Below are 24,496 nucleotides of genomic sequence, written 5' to 3'. Positions count from 1 at the left end.
TAGCAAACCTTGATGATATAGGATGAACTTACTATATGGGAGTATGGATAGCTTACAGTGTCTATAAGTACCCAACTGCAGTTTAACTGGAATGTAGAGGCTTGTAGACGATGCGGGAGAATTTTTAGAGGCCGCCTTACTGAAATCTTCCAGAAACATTTTCATGTGCTAATACTACTACAGTCATCTTTCCTCTTGATCATAGAGCTACACTAAGGAAGAAAACTCTTATAGATGTCAATACTCAATGTCACAAAAATAAAAAGAGGACAGCTCGGTTACAGCACGTCAAGGAAGTTCTCAGAAAAATATTCCATATGAAGTTACCGACTGTATTTCCCTCCCTTCCCTCACCAGAAGATATAATTTTGGCAGCCATATATGTCATCACTTAAAAAATGGACAGCTTGGAATAAAAAGGAAGAATAAGAATATTGTAAGTATTTAAGCTGGCCAACCCTGAAAAGGATGCATTTGCCTCTGAGCTGATGATAAGGATTTTTGAGTAAAGAACAAATAGTCCATAAAGCAGCGGGCAGAGCTACTACGGAAAATCAAAATAAAGTTACGTATAGTATCATCAAGTAGAAATATATGGACTGCCTTCTACATTAGAATGTTTTCTTGGAATGGGAATAACAATGAATTTCTAAGCAAAATGTTTCTAAGACTATACACTTACACTAGCAAAACGGTACTTTGCATCCATAAGGGATATTCTGTCTGTCTTCTCACCCAGACTATGCATCTTATATGGGTAGAAAGAACACTTTTGCTGGTGCAATCATGCAGATGAAAGGAACTTCAGAAGCCACAACAATAAAGTTCAGCGATCACAGTTCTCCAGATTCTTTACCAGCATAATGGTGTGGCACAGTCATAAAAGTAGTAAAAAAATTTGAATAGTGACAGTCACATGAGATTAAAATACCCATTTTATCTGAGTAGATACACACAAACAAACATTTCATATCCTGCATACACTTTTTTTTTAAAAGAACAAATCATTTTATACAAGAGATGAAGGTATTGAACCATTTTGAACTTTCATCTAGGCTATGTATTAGAAGTTTTCTACTTTTGTTTCTTGGGCTTCAAGTATAAACAGAACTGAAATGACTGCATGATACATAATTAAAATGTATGTCACAAACCTGACAAAGAAAAGAGCAGAAATTGATCAAATAGTCTTAATTTAACTTAATAACTTGATTCTGTGTTTGACTTCAGCTAGGCTACGAAATGCTTTTAGACAGGAAGTATTTTATTATCTCTGCATTTGAAAGATTTTTCTGTAATCCACTTTTTCCCAATATATTGAGTTAATTCAATGTTTGTGAAAGTGAACTACTTTTTCTAATACATTAAACAAAGAGAAAAAAAAATTATTTGGTGAGACTCTGATGGCAAATCAGATGTAAGAATTTCAGGTAAGTCCACAGACCTTGACAGAGTTGCTTTAACTTACATGTGTGTAACTCAGATAAAAATTTGGTCAAGTTCATTCTAAATGAATTAATAAGCACTTATTTCAAAATATGGTAAAAAGACTATTTGTGCTGGGAGGTTAAAAATCTTTCAGTTCTTGGGTTTTAGGCTGTACAATCCACTTTTTAAAGAATTGATGCATATTTGCTGCTGCTTTCTGATTACTGAACAGTTATATAAATTTTTATCCTTAGAAACAAGGTGCCTTGTCATACTGACTGAGGACCCGCTGACAGAAATTATTTATCTGCTGCTGTAGTTCAGGATATGCCGAATAGACCATGCCATTATTCTGTTTGCTGTGCAGCAAACTGCATTTTGAGTGACTGGTTTGACAGAATTATCAAGGAAAGGCAAGCCTAAAATTTTACAAACAAATAAAAAGGTTTTACGTTTTCTGAGGAGAGACTTTTGAAGTGAACCTAAGTCATGCATGAACTTTTGAAAAAATGTTAACAGACAGCTCTTTCTAAATGTAAGCAAGAATAGTATAGTATCAGCATACTTTTCCAGTCAAATATTATCAGTAAAGAACTGGCAGTACCCTGAAGTTGCTCTGCCATGTAGCTGAATCTAGTATGCACAGAAGAGATTAAACCATGATTACAGCACTTACTAACAGTTTTATGGACGGAGTTTTAACTCCTTTTTTCTCTGTTTTAAAAGCAATTTTTCTCAGCAAGGATGTCCAGAGCCATTATCTAAGGTAGAACAATTCTCAGGTTGCAATAATCCATTTTAGTTTGTGTCCTCTGTCATATGATGAAAATGGCATCTTATTTTGAACTGAATTAATTTCAGTTTATGTTGTGAAAATAAATGAAATAAAATCCCAAATACTTGAACAGACATGAGATCCACGTGTTTTATTTACCATTCAAATAAATTAAGAGGAACTGTGTTTATTTTGTGCTGAAGTCTCAATCATTTTTCTGAAAAAATCGTACCAGTGGCCTAAAATAGATACAGTAAAACTCATAAGACTTAAGTCCTTGTTCTTTTTGAGTTGCTGAATTTTTCCCCACTAAATTCAATACAACCAAAGTTTCACTTCAACTGTAGATTATAAGACAATCTGCAAAATTCATTCCTTGTAACCTCTACTTCCTTTTTCAAGACTGGCAGAAGAAAAATCAGTGACTGCTTTAAATCTTTCTCCAACTTCTCATTCCCTCCAGGGCCAGAAACAGAACCATCCCCAGCACAAGCATTACGTGTCTTTGGGAGTATGTTAAGAAGCAGAGTTGGAGATACTGCACCTTTGCAGGTGCTGCACAGCCAAATGCAGAAACCTGGTATTCTGAAATTTTGTTTGGATGTTTTTTCACATGCTGTATTTGTTTCTTTTTAGAAAGAGGGAATCTCATTTCTAAAAATCTTCAAACCTTTGTTTCAAAAAAAAGTAATTTTTGCATGAATTGGATATTTAGCATATGCAGCCACTCAGAAACAATATTACTCTGCACTTATTTTCTCAGCTATTAAACTTAACTTTTTAGATTAACATGTAACTTATTATCACTGGGTTATTATTAGCTTCAAGAAGTGTCATATTTAAGGAATGGTTCATTGAACTTTGCTAGATTTCCTTACCTGTTCATATCATCTAGATGTTCAGCAGCAAAATAAAAACTTTTGATCTTAGGATGGCAGGCTTTGAATGCACTGTAGAAGAAAAACATAATTATGAAAATGTAATGGTACAACTTTTTTTTAAAAAAATGTAAGATAGTGTGGCCACCAAGGAATGAGATGAGTTCAGATTTCCTGAGTTGCTGAATGCCCTCAAACAGTATATAAACATACAACTTTTAGGATTGTGCCAGATTTCACCAAGTAGTGCTCTTCAACTACCCCTTTCTAAATAATGTTTGATTCATATGTGCATGAATACTGTTCAACAATCACCTGCAGTATACCATATTTGGATAAAGTTAACCAGTTAAAGATATAATTTTATGTATCAGGTAATCTTCCTGATATATCTATAGGTGTCAATTTTTTCTGAACAGAAAATTGACTGAACAATTTCTTTGATACAACAGAAAAACTCTCAGTCTTGGTGATTTCTCACATCCCAATGACCTTGACATTACCTTTAGCTCTAATGACTGCATTTCAAACAGAAAAATGTGATGCGCTGATTGACTTCTGAAAAGCTGTTATAAATCAACACTGTGTTCTTGAGGTCATTCTAAGCAATGGGCAATTACATCTCATCTTTTCTTTCCACCAAAGTAATCAACATGACTGGGCAAAGAGAATTACTGCATTTCATACATAATATGAAATAAATTACTAGAAAGAACTTTTTAACTATGTTGGATAAAGATTTATGGTGAAATACTTGAAGATCCAGGAAATGCACCTGAAAGTAATTAATAATTTACAGTACAGAAGAATCATTTTTGAGAACAGCCTGAAGGTCTCTCTTAAAATCAGAATAAAGAATGCCTAACAGTCTCAAAGAAAATAAGGAAAACTGCAAACGTGATACATGAAGAACATCTTCACCATTTTTCTGAGACACAATGGATTTCATATATATATACACATAAAGATATATAAAGTAATAAAATAATTCTCTCTCTAATCCATTGTGTCTCATATTTTCAATATGTATGTCTGTGTGTGTACATATATGTAAATACATGAAAAGAGGTTTTAAGAAACCAGGGATATGAAATGGCTATCCAGGAAAGTTACTGCTAGTGAAGGTAATGTAAAATTGAGACAAAAAGAATTCTTCTAACCCATTAGAGCATGACACAATGTTATGCAAGTGAAAGCAGTGACATCCACTCAGTTTAGAAAGACATCATCAAGTTATTGAGACCCAAAACTTGACTTAAAATTTTTACAGCATCTGTCGCCTGGATTCTTAAGAGGTATTTTTCTTTATCTGCCACCCAAGCAAGGAATTTTAATAGCCACATTTTATGTTCTACTATCCAGTAGATACCAAATCAAGTAAAAAAACCCAATTTAAGCAGGGTGCAATTCTAAGAAATGAATTTACTCTAGGCTGCTGCCCCAACAAAAAAGAAAAAATGAAACACTTCAGCAGTGTAATCCAAGGACACAGGACAATAAGTCCAAGCTAATGTATTTTTTTTTTTTCAAGTGCAGTTTTCATTTTCTGCCCTTTGAGACCATCATGAAGAGCAGAATTCATCCTGAGACATGTAGACCAACTGATACAAGGTCAGTGGCTTCTTTAGAACTGTATGTACTACAAATCATACCATTTTACTTTTGCAATCGCTTTTCTGCACAAATTTCAGTGATTCCACAGTCTTGATAAACTTAAAAGAACAGTAAAAACCATTAGAAGGCAAGGCAAAGCGTTTTCAACAATAACAACTCTAAAAAGACCTCTGTGGGAGTATGCACCTGTCACATTGCTACATATGCTTGAATTTGCATCTAAATAAGAAATGGACTTGTTCAATGGCACAGATCTGGACAGCAGCACACACAGCTAGGTGAGAAGCAAAGTTATTTGAGACCTTTAGGTCACACCTCAAAAATCACTGTCATTCTCTTTTTTTACTGTGCCCCAGGACTGATACACTGTGTCAGCAAACTTTGAGATGATGCTAACTAATTTGGAGTTACATTAAACACTGATACCTGGCCAGGAACTCGGGGACTTTTTTATTTGAATGGTCTCTTTATTATGCTTAAAGCTCTTTGTTGAGCTTAAAGGTATCACACACACACACACTCCACCCCTGAACAATCAAACAAACCACCCCCAAAACCAGAAAGGAAACAAAAGAAGAAAGGAAAACTAGGAAAATAAAGGGACAGACGCAGCCAAGCAGCCTTCTTACTTTTAATTCAGTTTGCTGTATTCAAGCACTGTGATTCATGATAAAGTAAAAAAATCTTTCTTCAGGAAAGATGCCACACAGAAACCAGACTGAATTTGCCTGTTCTCTGTGAACTTATTCTGTAATACAATCAAATGATCACTGTAACGATGTCCATCATGTCACTGTGTCCGTTTTTTATTGTATCATTGCACTACTTTTGAGCATACTTACTATTTCTTGCGGCATTCACTGGCTCTGTCAATTTTAAATTCAGGTAGACTGATGAATCCTTCCGCTTTTTCATCCTGCAAAGATATTTCTAGGTATTGCTGTTGTTAAGGTGTCAGAAAACACCCCACCACACTGAAAACTTAAAGGTATTTTGACTTGGCTGCTTCTTACATAAGAAATACTAATGTATGTTCTGCTCTTGGCAAACCTCCCGCAGAAGTCACCGGGACTTTTGCCAAAGAAGTAAGACAGATCCCTTGGTGTAAAATATAATTATAAATACCCAGTTTTCTTAAACAATTTCACAGCTGAAACAGCATTTGAAAATATACAAAATGACCAAATGTATTCAGGCAATTAGTTATTGTAATTAGTTAATTTGGGGGGAAGTTGATCTAATTAGTAAGGAGAAGTGCAGCCTTCTGTAAGAAATGGGGAAGAAAGCAATTTCAAAGTGTGCTGTTTACCATCTTTATATGACATCACAGCTAAGAAGCATGATATCTCTTCAGCTACTTTCATCTCTCTCCAACACTCAAGAGAGAAGACATCTGACTTTCCTCCTCTCTAAAAACTTGCATAGTTTATTTTATCAGATATTCAATCTCCCTTGACTTTCCACAATTTTAAAGCATTATTTATTATAATAAATCAATAACACGAACTCTCTTATTTAACTGCTCATAACTTCACATGAGAAATTACTACATGATCACGAAAGTGAAGCTGCAGAAAACACAAATGTATGTTAAGGAATTCCACAGAATTACATCTTTTTCTCAGAATCTCCATAGTTATTTATGCTATATATGCAGTCCATCTGACTATATGCTTTCTTAAAAATAAATAAATGACACAAATCAGCATATAAAACTGGAATTAGGGTTGTTCTGCAGAAGGTACCAGGTTGTAACAGGTTCTGCATTAGCAGGTATTTTAAAATCAAAAGGACACTGTTTAGAATAATCTTGCTATTTCTTTTTTGCATGGTTGCCTAAGGAATCAGAATTTTGGCAAGAACAGTGTTTGCTTGTCTGTTCATCTGCCACTGAGGCTCCCCTTGATACCTTTTGAATCTATTGATGATTGCAGACACTTTGGTGAGTGAGCTGAGTTCTCAAAAGTAACTGAATCTCAGCAAGTCTCAGGGAATCTTGGGACAGGGGGTAGACAGAGTCGCCCAGGCCACTGCCCTCTCCTCAGAAAAGTAATGCCCAGCTCAGCAGTTCCACATGCTCCTTGGCCACGGCTGGTGACCAGTCATTGTACTTGCAGGTATGAATTACTGCCCTGACGAAGACCTCGTAGTAGACCTTGAGGAGGGAGGATGGAGAGGAAGGCATTAGAGTTACTGATCTGAAGCTGGGATCAAGGCACAAATGAGATGAGTCTCAACCAAAAGAGTCTCAACCAAAGCCAAACAGGCTTTCGTATCTCTGTTCATGGAACAACTTGCTTTCTGTCTACCCAGGGAAAAATTTGGGATCACAATATTTTTAAAAGGTTATGTACAAAAGCTTGCAGAGTTTAAAAGACAAGTCCCGGACTGAGTTCATCCACATGTTGGCAATGATTTTATCTGAGGATATCTGCTAATGAGACTAATAGGGTTTAAAATTAAGGTTTCCTAACTCACTGGCAAAAAGCTGTGTTGCTAAAGCTGATATAAATAAATGTGTACTAATGCAGAACATGTTGCACAATCAAAACTGTGTGCCATTCAGTTGGGCCGCTCCGGCGCTCTTAAGTTCAGCATGTATGAGCACTGAAATCATATCAAAAGCTACAAAAAAGGAATGACAGGAGAACACAACTAAGAAAACAAAAGTATCTTCCTTAATTGCCAGAGGTTTTGGTGATTTCACCAGCACAGATAAACAAGGAACACCAGGCAGCACATCATCAAAGTTTATGCTCCCATGACTAAGCCTGAATGACAGGATTAAGTAACTATCTTTTCTCTTTCAATGATTTGAGAATAGATTTATTCTAAACTGGTGAGAGTAGGACACAGGAAAGTGTGTTATTTCTCCTTGTAGTAAAAGGTGAATTTGAAGGACCAAATATGTCCAGACCTTAATGGCAATTTATTCAGGCAATTAACAGCAATTTCAGTATGATTATTTGGATGAATAAAGTTATTCACATATATAAGCACTCAAAGCACTGGCTTCCCACTAAATCATGACAACAGCACTACACAGGGTATTTGTTGAGACAGTGAGCACAGATGCTTACCTCTTCATTGATATACCAATATAGAGATGTATCCTTCAGGACAAACCAGTATTTTTTCCATTTCTGGGAGAAATAACTCTTGGCATCTTTCTTTTTCCAAAGCCAGCCTTCACAGTCCCCTCGACCAAGATCTTTACATGAGATCCGTCTTTTGCTTTTACCAGGAATAGGAGCTGAAAATGACGAGTTGATGTTGAAAGTGTTTCACTTGTCCACTAAATCAACAAGACAGCTAGCCAGAAAGCACTATATATTTGCTTAAGAAAGGTAATTACATTTTTCAACCTCAATTTGCCATGAATAACTTATTACAAACATTCTATTTCGACCACAAATTCTATGTAAGGCATCATAAGTTAAAAACCAAAACAAACCAAAACAAACCATGCTCAGCACCTCACAGAACTCATACTCTATGGATAAGACAAAAAGAGAGAGCAACACAGGAAGAGAAGACATTATAGAGAAAAGCAAGTTATTTAAAAATAAGAAAAATGGTTATTTGTTATTTTCAACAAGTTAGTATTTCACAGCAGATTAAAGCACACAGCATATAAATTCATGTACTTTCACACTTCGCTGCCAAATACAACTATGTAAGTACTTCACAGGTATTCAGAAACCTCTCTCTGCAGCGCCTTTTGCAACTGAACAGTTCCTAAGGCCTTTGTACTTCTAAATCAAAGGAGAACAATTTACTATGATATAAATTGCCTGACAGGCAATGAATAAGGGCTGCAGTAAGACATTACATACACACAGCTTGAAAAACCAGCCCTGGCCCCAAAGAGGCTGGAGTCGAAGTATTCAAAAAAACCCCAAACCCAGCAGATATATAGAGATACAGGAGCATTAGGAAACCATGAGACAACAGTAATGGACTAACACCTTCTCAACATGATCAACTGAACTAAACATTGGCTTGGAGCCGACAAGTTCTAGTTCCTCAGATACTGCAATACCATAAACATTAATGTTGGCAATTCCCTTCCTACCAATACATGAAAACAAATTTAATTTTTACCTTTGTTCTTCTTTTTACTTTTCTGCTGTAGAGAAGACTGCTGAAATGTCTACGAGAAAATCAAAATGGAAGAAGTGAAAATACAGTGTTTATATTCAACCACATCCTTATCATAAAAGAAGTGTAACATTGCGAACACTGAAGTCATCACCAAGTAACAGCAGCCAACAGACTTCTTAGGGCTAGGAAAAATTGGTAATTTTAGTTCATCTGGTCATAAGTTGTAAAGCAAAAGCACACAGTGAAACATCTTAAAATAGACCACAAATTAATTTGCCAAAACAACTGAAGTTTCTCTCTAAAATGGTTGCTCTTCTCTCATTCTGTTAATAGGGAAGGAATGCCTCCCTTTGGTTAGTATGATACTGAAGCTACACAGCCCATGCATTTCTAATACATTGCTTAATTAAGGTCTTCCTGAAATAAATATGCAAATATGAAATTAACACACTGCTTAATGCAGGTGTGAAGGCATTATACAATAATCCTCAGAGCATCAGAAAATTTGCTCAGAAATGGGTCTAATATTTTTAAAGACACTAATAAAGTTCTGCTAGTTCACAACTGGGAAGATGTCTCCTAAATAAATATTCTGAAATAGAAAACACTTTATTTTTTGTTAGGTTTTGACTGGAGATATTTCCCTCCAGTTGATCCACTCCCATGAACCAAATCATTGTCTCGGCAATAAGACAGGATAGAAATTACTCCTTTACTTAAGATTCTAGCTTATGAAAAATGGAAATAAATATTAACACAATTTATGGTTAGAAAACTTTGATTCAGATAATCATGATCACTCTAGTGAATTAAAAAAATAATTCTGCAATTAATCACTCTAAAATTTGAAGTAATGATTTTAGTTGTTTTGAGTTTTAGTTTTCTATAAAGATAGACAAATGTATTAGTGCTGAAACTAAGAAAAGGCCATGTTAGAGTGTCTGAGTATTAAAAGCTATTTCAGCTTCCCATAAATCAATACAAAAATCAAAGCTTTTGCAGCACTTGACAAAAATAAATCTAAGCGAAAGCACTGACAGCCCTGTAAGCGCAAATCCTGTTCCTAGCAGATAAGACAAACCCTCACCCCAGCTTACAAGGCTCCCTTATCAAATCGAAGAGCTGCTCTTCTTTTTATTTTCTCCTCCCTGCTTTACATACACCTGAGCTCACATGCAGGAGGTTGAAGCTCAGCTTCCAAGGGATGTCTCTCCTCACTGCTGAAATGTTTTCAAGCAGCAAATACTAACATGTCCATGGGGACAAATTACCAGCAATACAATGACAATTAAGTGTAATATAAAAAACTAACTGACTCGGTAGTTGTGCTGATTCCTTGTAGACCATATCTGAAGAAAGCTACTCAACTGTACTGCCACCTCAGATGGTCAAAATAGGCCTCCACTGGGAAGAAAAAAGCCCAGTTGTTTTCATTCCCTGGCTCTTGTCTTTTTCCTTCTGCTACCGGTATCAATTCAATCAGCAAGCCAAGACAGCAACACCATCCCAACTTACATCACATGAAATATTTTGACCTGCGTAGGACTAAGAGAGATCTTTATGGGTCAGGAATAAGAGTGACTGTGCAGAAGTGTGTAAATAACTCCCTCTTACATGCTTTGAAAATCTTACCTAATTCAAAGTGGTTGAAAAAACACACATGTGCACAAACCCAAAACTTTAGCACTTCTCAGTTCACAACCCAGACAATTTCATTCTGCTGCTTGACTTTTCTGCACTAATATTTTCACAGTAACAAAACAGAAAAGGAAAACCACTTGTTTTCTTTTCAGAATCACAGAATCACTGAGGTTGGAAAGGACCTTCAAGATCATCAAGTCCAACCATTAATCCAGCACCACCATGTCCCCTAAACCATGTCCTGAAGCGCCACATCCACATGTTTCTTGAACACTTCCAGAGATGGCGACTCCACCACCTCCCTGGGCAGCCTGTTCCAATGCTTGACCACCCTCTCAGTGAAGAAATTTTACCTAATATCCAATCTAAACCCCCCCTGGCACAACTTGAGGCCATTTCCTCTTGTCCTATCCCATTGGAGAAGAGACCAACCCCCTTGTCGCCACAACCCCCTTTCAGGTAGTTGTAGAGTTTTGTTTTGTAAGTGATTCTGAAAGCAGATGAGAACAATGTGAAAAGCCTTCTCTTTAAATGTTTTGTCTGAAAATTGAACCTGCAAATGTGAGCTCGCACCTCTCAACTTCTGAGTCAGTTTTTGGGAAGAAAAGGTAATGAAGGGGTATCAGTTTTTAATGGGAAGACAGCATGTAATTTAGATGTCTAGCCATTTTTCCATACATTATGTCATATTGCAAAATAGAAAGGTTTTATTAAATTCAGTTATTATTCTAAATTAGCTCATTAAATTATAATGAAGGATAAAATCTACAACTGAGTGAAGTTCCTGGGAACTATTCAACTGACTTCAGTGATTGTAGCTAACACTTTATTCTACATGGATTATGTAGATAGATTATTCTACATAGACTTCAGGCTTCAAATTGGTTTGTCCTTTGCAAAAACAGCACCAGCTTTTTTTTTTTTTACTCAGATGTATCAGCAGTATGCATTAGCCAGTGAACACTCAGTTTCAAACTCACATGGTATGTAATCTAAAAAAACCCAAGTGAGGATGAAATCTAAAAATGCTTCTTCTGTTGGTTTTTTTTAGGAAATCATAAAATGCAACCTGCAGCCTCTTCCCAGTTATTAGACCATGCTTAATGCCATTTTCTCAGTGCTGTTTAGAAACACAGAATGATGAAGGAGGTCACATCCTTTTTCCTTCTCAGAGCAAGGCTTGCTTCAAAGCCAACGCTGGATCATGTTCTTCAGGGTAATCTCCAGACAAGAGCCAACTATCTCCAAAGAGGGAGATTCCACAACCTCTTTAAGCGACCTGTTCTAATGTTGGCCACCATAATTCTTCCCTTTTTACAGCTTAATCCTGTGATGTGGCAAATATGGAAATAATATAAATACTTCTTTTTAATGCCACAAACCCTGAAAATATGGATTCACACCAAAGCCAGAAATTTAGTTGTACTAAAGCAAGTTTGCTGCAAGTTACTGTTTAATTACCCACCCACAAGGCAGGATTTCAACATATGTTCACTGCATTTTGATTCTGATACATCTTGAGCTTTGAGAAACTGCTTTCACATACATCTTGTCCCAGTTTCCAAGAATTCATCTCTCCCACTAATTCTGAGAGCAAGCATGAAATGAAATAGAAAACAGCTTTCTATATTAAAAACAGTTGTTAGTAACTCAAAATAATAAATAAAATGGAAACAAGACTGAAAAGATGAAATAGATTAATATCTTAACTCAAATGGAAATTGTCATTCCTGAAGAAAATTTGAAACTATTTTATCATACTCTGAATTATGTGCTTTCCAGTCACCCAAAATACAATTAGCAAAGCTTTCCATTACCCGAAAGCAAGGTGTCACTTGATATTTAACATATATCAAAACTCCCTTGAATACCCTGAGCCTCAGTTTTTTTAATGCAATAATTTTCTCCTGTAATATGTGATGTTTGAGCTTGTCGTATTTAATAATACACTTAAACTAAGCCCTCTGACAAATGTACATTTAAGTAGATTATCAAAGAAACCTTTTAGGTATATATATGTCTGCCTTTGCTATCAGCAGCTTCCAAAGCACATGTATTTCAAGAAGAACAAAACATAATTTATTAAAGGAATTTTTGCCATTTTTCTGTTTGGTTTTTGGTTTGATTTTTTGTTTTTAACAAAGGTGCTAGCCTACCTCTAGCCCTACCTTTCTGAGGGCTTAGCTGCACATCCCATCAGCCAATGGGGATTTCATTGTGCATGGAATAGCCATACAGTTCCTCTCTTCCTGCAACCGTTCATTTCCAAACTTGCTATGTGGGTTATATTTACTTTAACATTCTTCAAAATGATTGACAGAGTTCTGAAAGCCAGTCAGAAGACTGCACAGCTGTAAATAGCAATCTGCCCTAGGGTATGCCTTTCCATCCTTTTAGGATTATAGCAAAGTAATACAGCTACATAACAAAAAAGTTCCCGGTGGAGACTCACACTAACAAACTAGGTCACCAACGACCTACAACTGTATTTGATCCTTTAGCAAGAAAATAATCACATATAGATGGTATAATTATCGGTATCTGCATGCACACAATCACGCATCAGCATCTTCGTATGTACAACACAAAATTTTCAAGAAATGAGACTATGCAGTTTTTCTCTCATCCCCAGTTACCCAGGTTTCTGTCTGCTTTCAGCTCTTGGGACAAAGTATTCATTCGTGGTTAGTACCACGCCTCCTGTGTATTTGCTCAGAAGGGAAGCAAGATTGAAAAGTTAGTCATTAACATTCAGGAGTCTGAAAATGTATTTATTATGAACTACTTCATAGTAATTTGATAGCTCTCTACTTGGAAAAACATATTCAAATAAAAGTGTTAAATAATTTAAGTTTCAATTAATTTATTTGTTTCATGCCAAATAGGAAACTTAATAAACTGATCTTCCAATACCAATATTAAATTGGAGTGAAACTGCTATCAGGAGAGATGAATATTTGATAAAACTTATGTTATGATGAAAGTTAGAAAACTTCTATTCCAGTTGATACCTCAAATAAAAGTAGAAGACAAGTAAACTGGTTATCAAAACTATTTATTTGGGAGGACTTGTTATTTTGACAAACTTCAAGAGTCTGAGGAGGAAGTCTAAAGATTTGGGGTCAAACTACTGCTATATAAGAGCTTCTCTAAATCTAATATAAATTCCCTGTATGACCCACAGAACATGACAACCCTGTCCAAAAAAATAGATATATTCTAATAGTTACATGTACCTCTTCATGGTTACAGAATTTGTAAGTCTACCACAAAAAGACCATAACTGAAGCTTCTGGATTGGCCATAACAATTAGTACTAAATTTCACAGCATCGAAAATCCTCTTTCAAGTACTTATTTGTTTCTTCACTTTTCTTCAGAGATTTTTCACTCACTCATTTTCATGAAGCTTGAAGAGAGAACCAGGTTATGGAATTAATAACCTCCAATTCTTCTACCTGAATTTGAGCTCAGTCTGATTGGAAAGGAAAACGGCAGGTATCTTTATAGTTTTTTAGAGAGCTCAAGTCAAATCCAATTTTTCTCAAGCTGCAAGTTTAGACACCAAGGAACTATTTACAGTCAGACAGTTCTCCTCTGTCACCGTAAGATAACTTTCTCTAGTTTCAGCAGAGTAGCTTGTAACATTTCTGATTACTGGAACTTTCTGCTGCAGATGGAAATGGTAGTATGTCGAAAAAAATGAAAGTTAGTGCTGCCAATTATTTGACTCATCTTTCACACTCAATACTTTGAGAACACTGGCAATGTTCTGTTTTCACAGTTTTGATACACCACATATACATGTTTCTCTGCACTTGGTGTCTTGAGATCCAAAATTTCAGAGCTAAAAGAAGAGTGAAAATGGCAAAAAATTTAAGCTATTTATATTACATTGTCACACTATCTGTTACTATTAGGAACTCATGCTTAAGGGTACTCCCAACAGAGAATGTTGCCAAAATCTTTTTTGTTTACCATCTTGTTTAGTCTCCATTAAGAGCTAATGATAGATAGTATTAATTATTTTCATGGATATTTGTGGAAAACAGTTTTCAAGGACTATATTAAAAAGGTGTGATGAGAGAAGACCTCTGGCAGCTTAGAAAGTTTGAAAACTCCTGCCAAGCAGCAGAGAATTTAATTTACAACAGATAACTGGGTTTTTTTACAACAAGAGCAGCTATTGACCTGTTGTTATGTTTAGACCTCCAAATAAGCAAAAAGATTACTGTTTACAGTTGGCTAGGTCTTGAAGCTAGGTGAGTCCACACAGGGCATCTGCAAGGCAGATTTTAGAACAAGAGCTGAAACTGGGCCACACAGGACTTTACCAGTATAGGAGAGAGGAGATGAGGCATGACCTCATGCTCTGAAGGAATCAGTTACCAGGGCTAAAGGTCAAATGACCTGGATAAGTAAAATGCAAATACAGTAAATGGGATAGTCCCTGTGAGAGAAAATCTAATACAAAAGCACAGCAGTGAATTTATGAAAGCAGATCCAGAAATATTTCCTATGTTAAAGTACAGGCTGATGACAAAACAGTCATCATATGTGAGTAATTCATAAATCCATGGTGAGCTGGAATTGAAAAGTGATTTACAGACAAAGTATGCTACAGTTGATTAACAATATGCTGAAACCTTCAGTCATGCCTCCCAAATGCAAAATTTATTGAATCAAATCTTGAACTTTTGGTGCTTTGGTAACAGATACTTCTTCCCTCCCAGCACAGCTCGCTCTGCTCTTGAGCACGCTCTATAATAAAAATACCATATCTGGTTTTAAAAGGATAGCATTCACTAAGGTTCTAGCAAAGACATTTAATACTAAAACATAGTATGAACGTTATATATAAACAGACTTCTGAAAGTAAGTTTTTGTAGTACAAACAAAATAATGTCAACAAGTAAGGCAGAATCATTATACTAAATATCCTGTGGATATTTCTCTTTTAAATGGCAAGTACCTCAGACAGAGAGAAAAATGAATCACTGGTTCTGTCAAATGGGTTGTGAGAGACACAAACATATTAACAGTCACTGGAAGAACTGATCCCAGAATCCATGGGTTGGTATGTTATCCTACACACTATATTCCTCCTCCTCCCTTAGTTTTGCTTTTTTGGCACTGCAGAAAGGTGTTTCGATACAAAGGCCAAATGAATGTGTATTTGCAAAAGTTGGCAAAGCAATAGTTTTCTTGGCAGCAGCCAAAAAGTGCATTTCAGATGAGATAATTTTCTACATTTACCTGACAACCAATGGCCCTGCTTGTGTTCCTAGTCCTTCTCTCCCCACAGTAGCTTTATGAAAGGCTTCTGGGAAGTACTAGATCCACAGTACATGGCTATGCCATCTATCACGCACAGTCACAGCTCTAACTGGGCGCCCGTATTTTTGGAGTTCTGACCATGAATTCCCAATGCATGCATTTTGTTAGTGACCACCAGGATAAAGAAACAGTACGTGTCTTAAGAGGAATATGCTAAGAGCTTTTTACTGTAAAAAATGCACCCTGAGACCTTGAAGCTGCCAACTTTCTAGCTGCCTCTGTGGTAGGCAATGGCTACATTACCTGTGCTGGATGCTCTCCTCATTACATAGTCTACAAGGGCTGATAATATGAACAATGTCTAATCTTTTCATACAACTGCTCCTATAGCTGCTTATCCAAGAAGAATATGTTAGCTAAGGACAGAACTGTGGTTGTCTGAAATGTAAAACAGCAAGCACAACTTTTCTGTTCAGGGATTCTTATTCGTACTCGCATCGCTAAACTTCTTGTAATTGGGGGGGGCCCTGTGGCACATGCTGCATTACCTGGATGCAAATTTGCAGTTGCACAAGCTAGTGCAAATTGTTTGTGCAAAGTTGTTAGCATAATGCACGCAAAACTTAGAAAAATTGAAACTTTTTTTAAAATCTTCAGGCCATGTTGAGATGAATAACGTACAGTGGTTCTGCTTTCCACGAGCAGGGAAAGATTTTCTTTCTTAGCCATTAAGCCTCAGGACTCTTTAATTGAAATACTGAAGCAGTAAAACTTCTGGACAACATCAGATTTAAATAAGAGTTTTCATATTCCCCCACACTCTTTTCGACTGACAGAACAAGGACTGCAGCACTGTCATAGCTGCCTGAAGAAAATGAGGATAAAAAGTTAAACTAGGCAAGTGCTGTTCATTAGAATAATTTATTCTGAGATCATTCTTCTGCTCTACATCTACTCTGAAACATGTAATTTTGGTACCTCCCACACTGCTTTTATTGACAGTAAGTAATCTAAGAGAGAAAGGGAGGGTTCAAAAACTATACATATTCTTTAATGGCAAAAGTCCAAGATAGATCAGTTGTTCCATCACTTTATATGTTTCAACTGCATCCATTTAAGAAGGAAAAAGAAACTTAATTATTACCCATTACAGGCTAGTATTTAACCCTTTATTTTGATTTCTACCCCAGAGTAATTCCCAGTTTCAACTCTTACTGAAGAGAATGGACCCGTCAAAGAACCACAAAATGTCTGAGGAAGGCAGGCACCTCTGGAGATCATCTTATCCAACCCTGTTCTTCAAAGCAGGGTCAATTTGAGCAGGTTGCTCAGGGCTGTGTCCAGTCAGGTTTTTAATATCCCCAAAGATGAAGACTTCACAAACTCCATGGGCAACCTGCTCCAGTTAAGCCATCTTCACAGTAAAAGTAGATTTTCTTTATGCTTACACGAAATTTCCTGTATTTCAATTTATGTCCATTGCTTCTTGTCCTTTCACAAAGTATCACTGAGATAAGTCACCCCATATGCACCCCAGAAGCCTCGTGCATTGCTTGTGCCCTGCTGTGTTGTTGCCCCTCCAGCAGATATCAGTCAATCAAACAAATCTGTGTCAAACAAATCTCTGTCAAACAATGCAATTTCCTCCAGGAAAAATCTGGTTTTGCTCAAAAAATTTGTCTTCTTCACGGGAAAGGTAGGTTTTCCTCTGTGTGTTTATCTAAACATTAAAACAATAAGACTATCCAAGTAGATTTAAGAAACTTATTCTGCAAGTGATCTATGTTAGATTAGAGAGGTGATCTGTGGCACAGCATGGAACCGATCCCGGACCTTCTGGGGAGAAAACTTGAACTACTGTAAAACACTATGGAAATCAACCCTTAGAGCTTAACAAAATCTTGCATCAGGCCCTTGATCTTTCTAGATAAAAAATCATCTTAAAATAAAGGTCCCATGTCTCCCTACAACACCTAGGTGCTTGCTTATAATGAAAAGAGTATGTGCATTTAGGGACATTTAGCAACACTCCTGATTGTGTCCCTCGGGATGATCTCTTTCTTACTGCTCAGTTTGACTGTGCTGGAGATGCAGGTGCTCTGTAATGACTGAGAGCAGAACTGAGGAAACAGGTTTTTGCTTTAAGGAAGATACACTCTTGCAAGCTATTCTCTGTTAGCACTTGGCCATAATATTGTTTCAGTGAAAGAAACAGAAAACTCATTCTGACTTTCAAAAATACTAAGTGTTTGGTGAAAAATCAATAAAACAGAAAATTGTACTTTTCTGGAGCTAGGGAGTTTACAAAGGCTTCAGTGAAACAGGAAATTAGTGCACAGCTGTGTGTAAAAGAAGCAGTCTTAGCAAAGGAGATGCACAAGACAAATTACAACCACCAAAATGCTTTACTTGCTCATCTCCTGAAGATAAAACATACAAACCCAAATTTTCTCCTTTTAAGAAGTACTGTGCATCAGGATAAACCTTATGTACTGGTTACATTACTGTTAAGGATATGTCCTTACAATAACTTCCAAGTTTTGGATATTTCTCAGCATTTGTACCCTTCAGGACCAAAATGACATTTCCAGAATGTAGAGCTTTGTGGCTCTTTATTGTTGCACCACGCTAGCAGGAATAGCTTGCAGCAATAGCTGTAGTAATAGTTACATATCAGGGCTGGATTCAGGTAGCTCTTGACTACAGAACTAACAGGATCTTGAACAGAGGGGAAGTTTCCATGGGGAACTGAGGGAAAGAGCGTTTGTACCTCAGCCATTATACATTCTGTTAAAATTAATACCATATTCTTCCATTGCATCTACGAATTAAGGTAGAAAAATATTGGTTCATTCCAGGATAAAAGTCACATTACTTTCTCGAATTTAGTAAAATTTCCTCTAACCATAAGACAAAACAGCAATTCTCAGAAGGCGGGGAAAGATAACATTAGATCTTTTTAACATTGTGCTGGCTATAGCGACCTTATGGGTATGAACCAGATTACAAAATTAGTTTTACACTTCATCCTAAAGTCAGATTTCTGTGGTGTTAGAAATATTAGCTACTTGGGTTAATCTGAAAGCAAAGAGATATATCTGAGAAATGGACAAAAAGCAGTTATCTCTATATGAAAAATATGAGTTTTTTCTTCCTCCACAGCACAGTAGCAGAGATGATTGGCTGACTCAGAGATCAGGCACTAAGCAACAAGCACTTCTTTCCAGTAAAATAGAAACACCTAATAAAACAGCTTCTGTTCAGGAGCCGCACTGCTGCAAAGAGCCATTTTCCTCCCAGGTGCAACCATACAATCTCCCACATTACATGTCAGCCATAGGCTCAAGGGGCCACTGCCATGTAAGCGGCGCAGAGGAATGGGGCAGAGACTCCTGCAGAGTCAAAACCACTACTTTTAAAAAATCACTTGTTCAGAAACAGTTGTGCTGCTCGTCAAAGCATTTTGATAAAACAGTACTCTGAAATGGGCATCTGCGCTCCCTTAATTCAAACAACATTTCCACCACTCAGTACGAGATTCTTAGAACACCAAATTCCATGACGCATGCCAGCCAGCGTCCTTGGTTCACTGCTTTCATAGTCCTGACACCTCCCTTTTCCTTGTGCAGGAAGGAGTACAGAAAGGAGCCAGTTGAGAAGTCAGGACCTAGATGTAAGTTCTCATAGATGTGACACTCCCCAGCACATTGCAGTGATAACTCATGCTGAATGCCCTCTGCACAATGCCTGACACACACTTCTCTGCTGCATTATGCGGCTTTTAATCTCTTCTTTATCAAAGGGGAATAACTGAGGCACGAAGCCACTTATTCTACATTAAAAAAAAAAATCTCAGCTGTGCTATTGTGATTGTACCAGCTACAGGTAACGTAGCTTACTGGTATACAAACAATGTTCATACCCATAAAAGCAAAAGTCCTCTATCAGGTAATAAAAGCAGGACACAACTAGGAATGATTAATTGAAATAGATAGCAGAAAACATACAGAATGGGGACGTGAAAGGAAATTAGCAAATGTTCTGAGCTAGGATATTTATTAGTCTATAGATCTACATTTCCTGACAACATAAAATTATACTTTCAGAGCATTATATTATACGCACTAAGGAATAAATCTAGACTGACAGAGCTGGACTAGATGACCTTTACAGTAACTCTCATTTTTAAAGAGATCCCCAGCTTCGTCATGGAAAGAAATTATAACAGGCCAACTTGTCCCACATGGTCAGATGCGAAAGAAGGTAATAGAGAAAGTTTAAAATAAAAATATTCAATAAAAAACTCCAACTGTGCTTCATGATGGCCCATAAACCAATCTTACCTCATCTCTAGAGCATTTTGCTTTGCTGCAATAGTTAACTCTGGATTTTAATAAAAATGACAGAGTATGTAGAAATGGATGTAAAATCTCCCACATTCAATACCTTTAAATTTCATTTGGGCAACCACTTCCCCAATAAGAGAAAATCCATGGTATTAACTGCTTCCTTCAAAGAGAAGCAATGCATATGTGAAAATATTCTCTCAGAAAATCATAGAATAGTTTGGGCTGGAAGGAACCTTTAAAGGCCATCTAGTCCAACCCCCCTGCAATAAGCAGGGACATCTTCAACTAGATCAGGTTGCTCAGAGCCCCATCCAACCTGACCTGGAACGTTGCCAGGGATGGGGCATCTGCCACCTCTCTGGGCAACCTGTGCCAGTCTTTCACCATCCTCATTGTGAAACATTTCTTTCTTATGTCTAGTCTAAATCTGCCCTCTTTTAGTTTAAAACTGTTACCCCTTGTCCTGTTGCAACAGGTCCTGCTAAAAAGTTTGTTCCCATCTTTCTTATAAGCCCCCTTTAAGTACTGGAAGGCTGCAATAAGGTCTCCCTGGAGCCTTCTCTTCTCATCTGTGACAGGAATAATATTCCTCATGAACAATGCAGATATTATTCCGTGTAATTAAAAGAACTTAGCAATTCCTCCTATGGAGATGAAATACTACTATTTCACAAAATGTATCCTTAACCAGAACTCAAGTATAAAAGTTGCATATGCACATCCACTCTCTTCAGTCTTGAGTTGAAAGGACTGAGAGTCTAGAACTGGCAAAACAAAAGTGAGATTACTGAGGCACTTTCACAAGATGGTTTTAGGTAAACAGCAATGAAACAACAGAAACTGTGCCTTAAATAAGAGCAAGCTACTATCCCCCCAGCTACTGCTAAAATCTCTGTTTTATTGCTCACCTCCAACTTTTTTGCCATGAGGACAGCCAAGCAGTGCAGCAGGTTGGCTGCAAGTCCATGGAGTCTCCATCTCAGGAGGTTTTCAACACCTGACTGGGCAAAGCCCTAAGAAGCCTTGTCTGACCTCAGAGTTGGCCCTGCTTTGAGCCAAAGACCAGACCTCCTGAGGTCCCTCCCAGCCATAATTATACTACCCTATCCACTTTGCACAGTGGTTTCTGAGGCATTTGGATATTTTTCTGTAGCAAAGTCATTAGGGGTGATGCCTTTCTCTTGCTGGCAGGCTAATTTCGATTTTGTTCTCTTTCCTCCCCTGTCCAATATTTTTCTTAGAATTATGACAACTGCCCATCTATTCACCCAGTTTACCACCTTTTACTGGTCTCATTATTAGCAACAGCAATTCATACCATGTTTCAATGTGGAGTTTAATACATATCCGAATAGGATTAAATGAAGGTGATTAACTGCAATAGCAGAGGACTAGACACAGGAGGCCTCTTTATTCCTCTATGTTGATTGTGCAAGTCTAAAAATAACACAATGCCATCTTCCATTAGCAAGGAATTTATATGCTGCTTCTCTTTCGCCTTTTCTCTCAGAAATGTAGAAGATTGATTTCAGACCAGATTTTTACCAAACCCCGGTGGAATATCTAGATTTACCTTTTAGCACAACAATCTTATGGCTATCCCAATCACTTTCAGTTGCCACAACTACCTTACTAAGGCGTATTTTGCTTATTGGTTAACTGTTTCACCATTTTGTTTGTTTTATATGCCATGAAGTTCACTTATGGCCTAGATGAGGTTCCTACAGTGATTTTAACAACATAACTACTATTTTTGTTACTTGTTTTGTGCTTGTTACGTTTATAAAGTGCTGCATTCGAAGGAAGGAATGCATACAGTATCATTTAGATGGTTTCTTTTTGGAGTGAAGAAGTTGGCTGGAAGGCTGGAACCACTATTCCAGTTTAGGAACATCACAGATGCTGCTGTTCTGTCTGAATCAGATACATAAAACCATGAGCTTTCAACTGAAAAAAACCCAACATGTGCCAATGTGTAGGCATTCAAAGCTGCCTATGGCCAATGGGATGATTGTGGCTGTGGAACATGATGGTGTTTCAGACTCATAAAGGCACTAGATAAGAATTTTCCATTATGTTTCTCCCTCTTACCTGTCTCCCCCTTACTGAATTTTTTAATTGTTGTTCTTTCCAATTGTCTTTCAGAGCAAAAGGCCTTCTATACCTGAACTATACTAGAGAAAGCTGACAAGACAAATGTATGCAATCTAGGTGCTCATGATGCCTTCATAGGAAAATTGGTTAATCTACTCTGCATTGCATTACACGTAACACTTTACCAGCAATTTTGCCTCTGAATAGACTTTGAGTCTTTTAAAAGAACTCCAAATCAGATTATTCTATAACTTCATAAGTCTATTCACAGAATCACAGACTCATAAAGGTTGGAAAAGACCTTTAAGATCATCAACTCCAACAATCAACCCAACAGCATCGTGCCCACTAAACCATGTCCCAAAGTGCCACGTCCACACGTTTTTTGAATACTTCCAGTGATGGTGACTCCACCACCTCCCTGGGCAGCCTGTGCCAACGCTTGACTGCTCTCTCAGTAAAGAAATTTTTCCTAATAACCAGTCTAAACCTCCCCTGGCGCACCTTGAGGCCATTGCCTCTCATTCTATCACTAGTTACTTGGGAAAAAGAGATCAACACCCACCTCACCACAACCCCCTTTCAGGTAGTTGTAGAGAGCGATAAGGTCCCCCCTCAGCCTCCCCTTCTCCAGACTAAACAATTTTTTAAATCAAGTATTTCTTACAAGTACATTTTCAAGAATAAGTTTAAGATTTCCTTTGCTGATGATCGATGCTTGTAAGTCTGTAATCATTCTGCAAGCTTCAGTATTATTTTAACACAAATATTTTAACAGTGATGAAAGACCATGGAGAAGAAGCAATACTAATTCAAATGTTAACAGAAATTATGGAAATACTTATGCAAAATATTTTTCACTATGCACTTAGGTTAAACTGGACTTTGATATCAACTGCTAGACTTTTATTCTATAGTAATTTCAAATCTAACTATAGACAATTGTGAAAACAGGAAGGAGAAAAAGGAAAAGCAACCCTTGATATTTAAATACTGCCATAGCTGGACTTCAAACATTTTGAAGTAGAAAATGTACTAACTCCATCTGTTGTAATGGTACTTTCTACATTTCAGACACCTACTTAAAATCTGTGCAGTTGATTTTAATTTTTTTTCTCTACAAACTTATTTTTCTTTAATTACAAATATCCGTAATAAGAATGCACCTGTGATGCTTACAATTATAATAAACTGCTAGCTTTTCTGTGGGGTGGTTCTGGGCTTTATTTTGGTAAATAGTTTTCCACTACACACTGCTTATTAGATGCCATTTCTATTCAGAAGATTTTTGCAAAAAATTTGTTCAAGAAATTGATGGGTAGCTTGTGCACAAGTTTATTAGGAAACGAATATGCGTATGTTCTGCACTTTCTTAAATGCTAGTTACTGAATATTACAATATAAAAGGTTAAATAAATATATATGTATTCGATTCAACAATTTGCATTAAAAATGTAGGCACTTTATGTTCAAGTATCTTCTCTTTTTCCTTCCTTTCAGCCTTTCTGCAGAGAGGAATAGGAGGCGTAAGAGAAAATTAACCACCTAAGTAGAGTTAGACTTTAAAGTTTTCAGAATCATAAGCTCTTGGTAAATTCTTCTCCACACTGAGAACACCTAAATACATACATTTTGAATTGAACTTTTAAAAAGCATTTTCCTGTATTCTTCCCGGGGGGGGGGGATATGCAATAAATATCTGGAAATATACATTATTTAAGTAGAAAAGTTATTTTTCTTGTAAGTTAGTCTCTCCTTCCAATTTCTCTTATGAGCTAAAAACTGAACAAGTCTGTTGGTGTAGGTTTGGAAATAGTTTGTAAGCAAGGTTACTTTTTCTTGTACAACACCCTACTATATACAATAAGCTGCAACCTTTTCTTCCCATAGCAATGCTGTTTCTAGACTAGGGGAAAGTTGTATTGATCCAGATAGGAGCAGATTATTACTAACCTGATGCGGAATTTCTTTTGACTCATGACACTATCTCCCTCCTAAATAACCATATTATTTTCCTTCAATGAAAACAAAGCACAATGTACAAAGGAAATTCCTATACAGAATAACATAACAAAATTAAAAATCCATAATCATGTGTCAGAGCTTTCATCTCTTGTGCCCCAAAGGTCCAAGACAATTTTAACTGCACCATTTTATATCTACAGTAATAGATCACATTGAATACCTGCTTGCACACTAGATTAGCAACAGCTCAAACAGTTTGCCTTAGCTTAATAAAAACATTAACACTCTGTTGGTATTTCTTTTGCAATACTGAGGAAGAAAAATAGAATGCAAAAACAACAACTTGGCTAGAAATCAACCTATGCTGGAAAC

General features: G+C 36.8%; 1 protein-coding gene across 1 annotated transcript in view; it reads right to left on the bottom strand.

Moving 5' to 3' along the window:
- Positions 1 to 24,496, bottom strand: part of CNKSR2 (connector enhancer of kinase suppressor of Ras 2) — a gene marked incomplete at its 3' end in the record, with an annotated part of 154,511 nt that overhangs the window by 10,174 nt on the left and 119,841 nt on the right. The window contains 4 exon segments of the mRNA XM_010287613.1: positions 3,082 to 3,153; positions 5,538 to 5,611; positions 7,776 to 7,948; positions 8,800 to 8,848. Of these exon segments, the coding sequence (XP_010285915.1) occupies positions 3,082 to 3,153; positions 5,538 to 5,611; positions 7,776 to 7,948; positions 8,800 to 8,848 (368 nt within the window).

Source organism: Phaethon lepturus, unplaced genomic scaffold (assembly GCF_000687285.1).
Source record: "Phaethon lepturus isolate BGI_N335 unplaced genomic scaffold, ASM68728v1 scaffold2285, whole genome shotgun sequence".
In the NCBI taxonomy this organism is placed as follows: Eukaryota; Metazoa; Chordata; class Aves; order Phaethontiformes; family Phaethontidae; genus Phaethon; species Phaethon lepturus.
The sequence above is the reverse complement of the archived record's forward strand: the minus strand, read 5'-3'. Positions and strand labels throughout refer to the sequence as shown.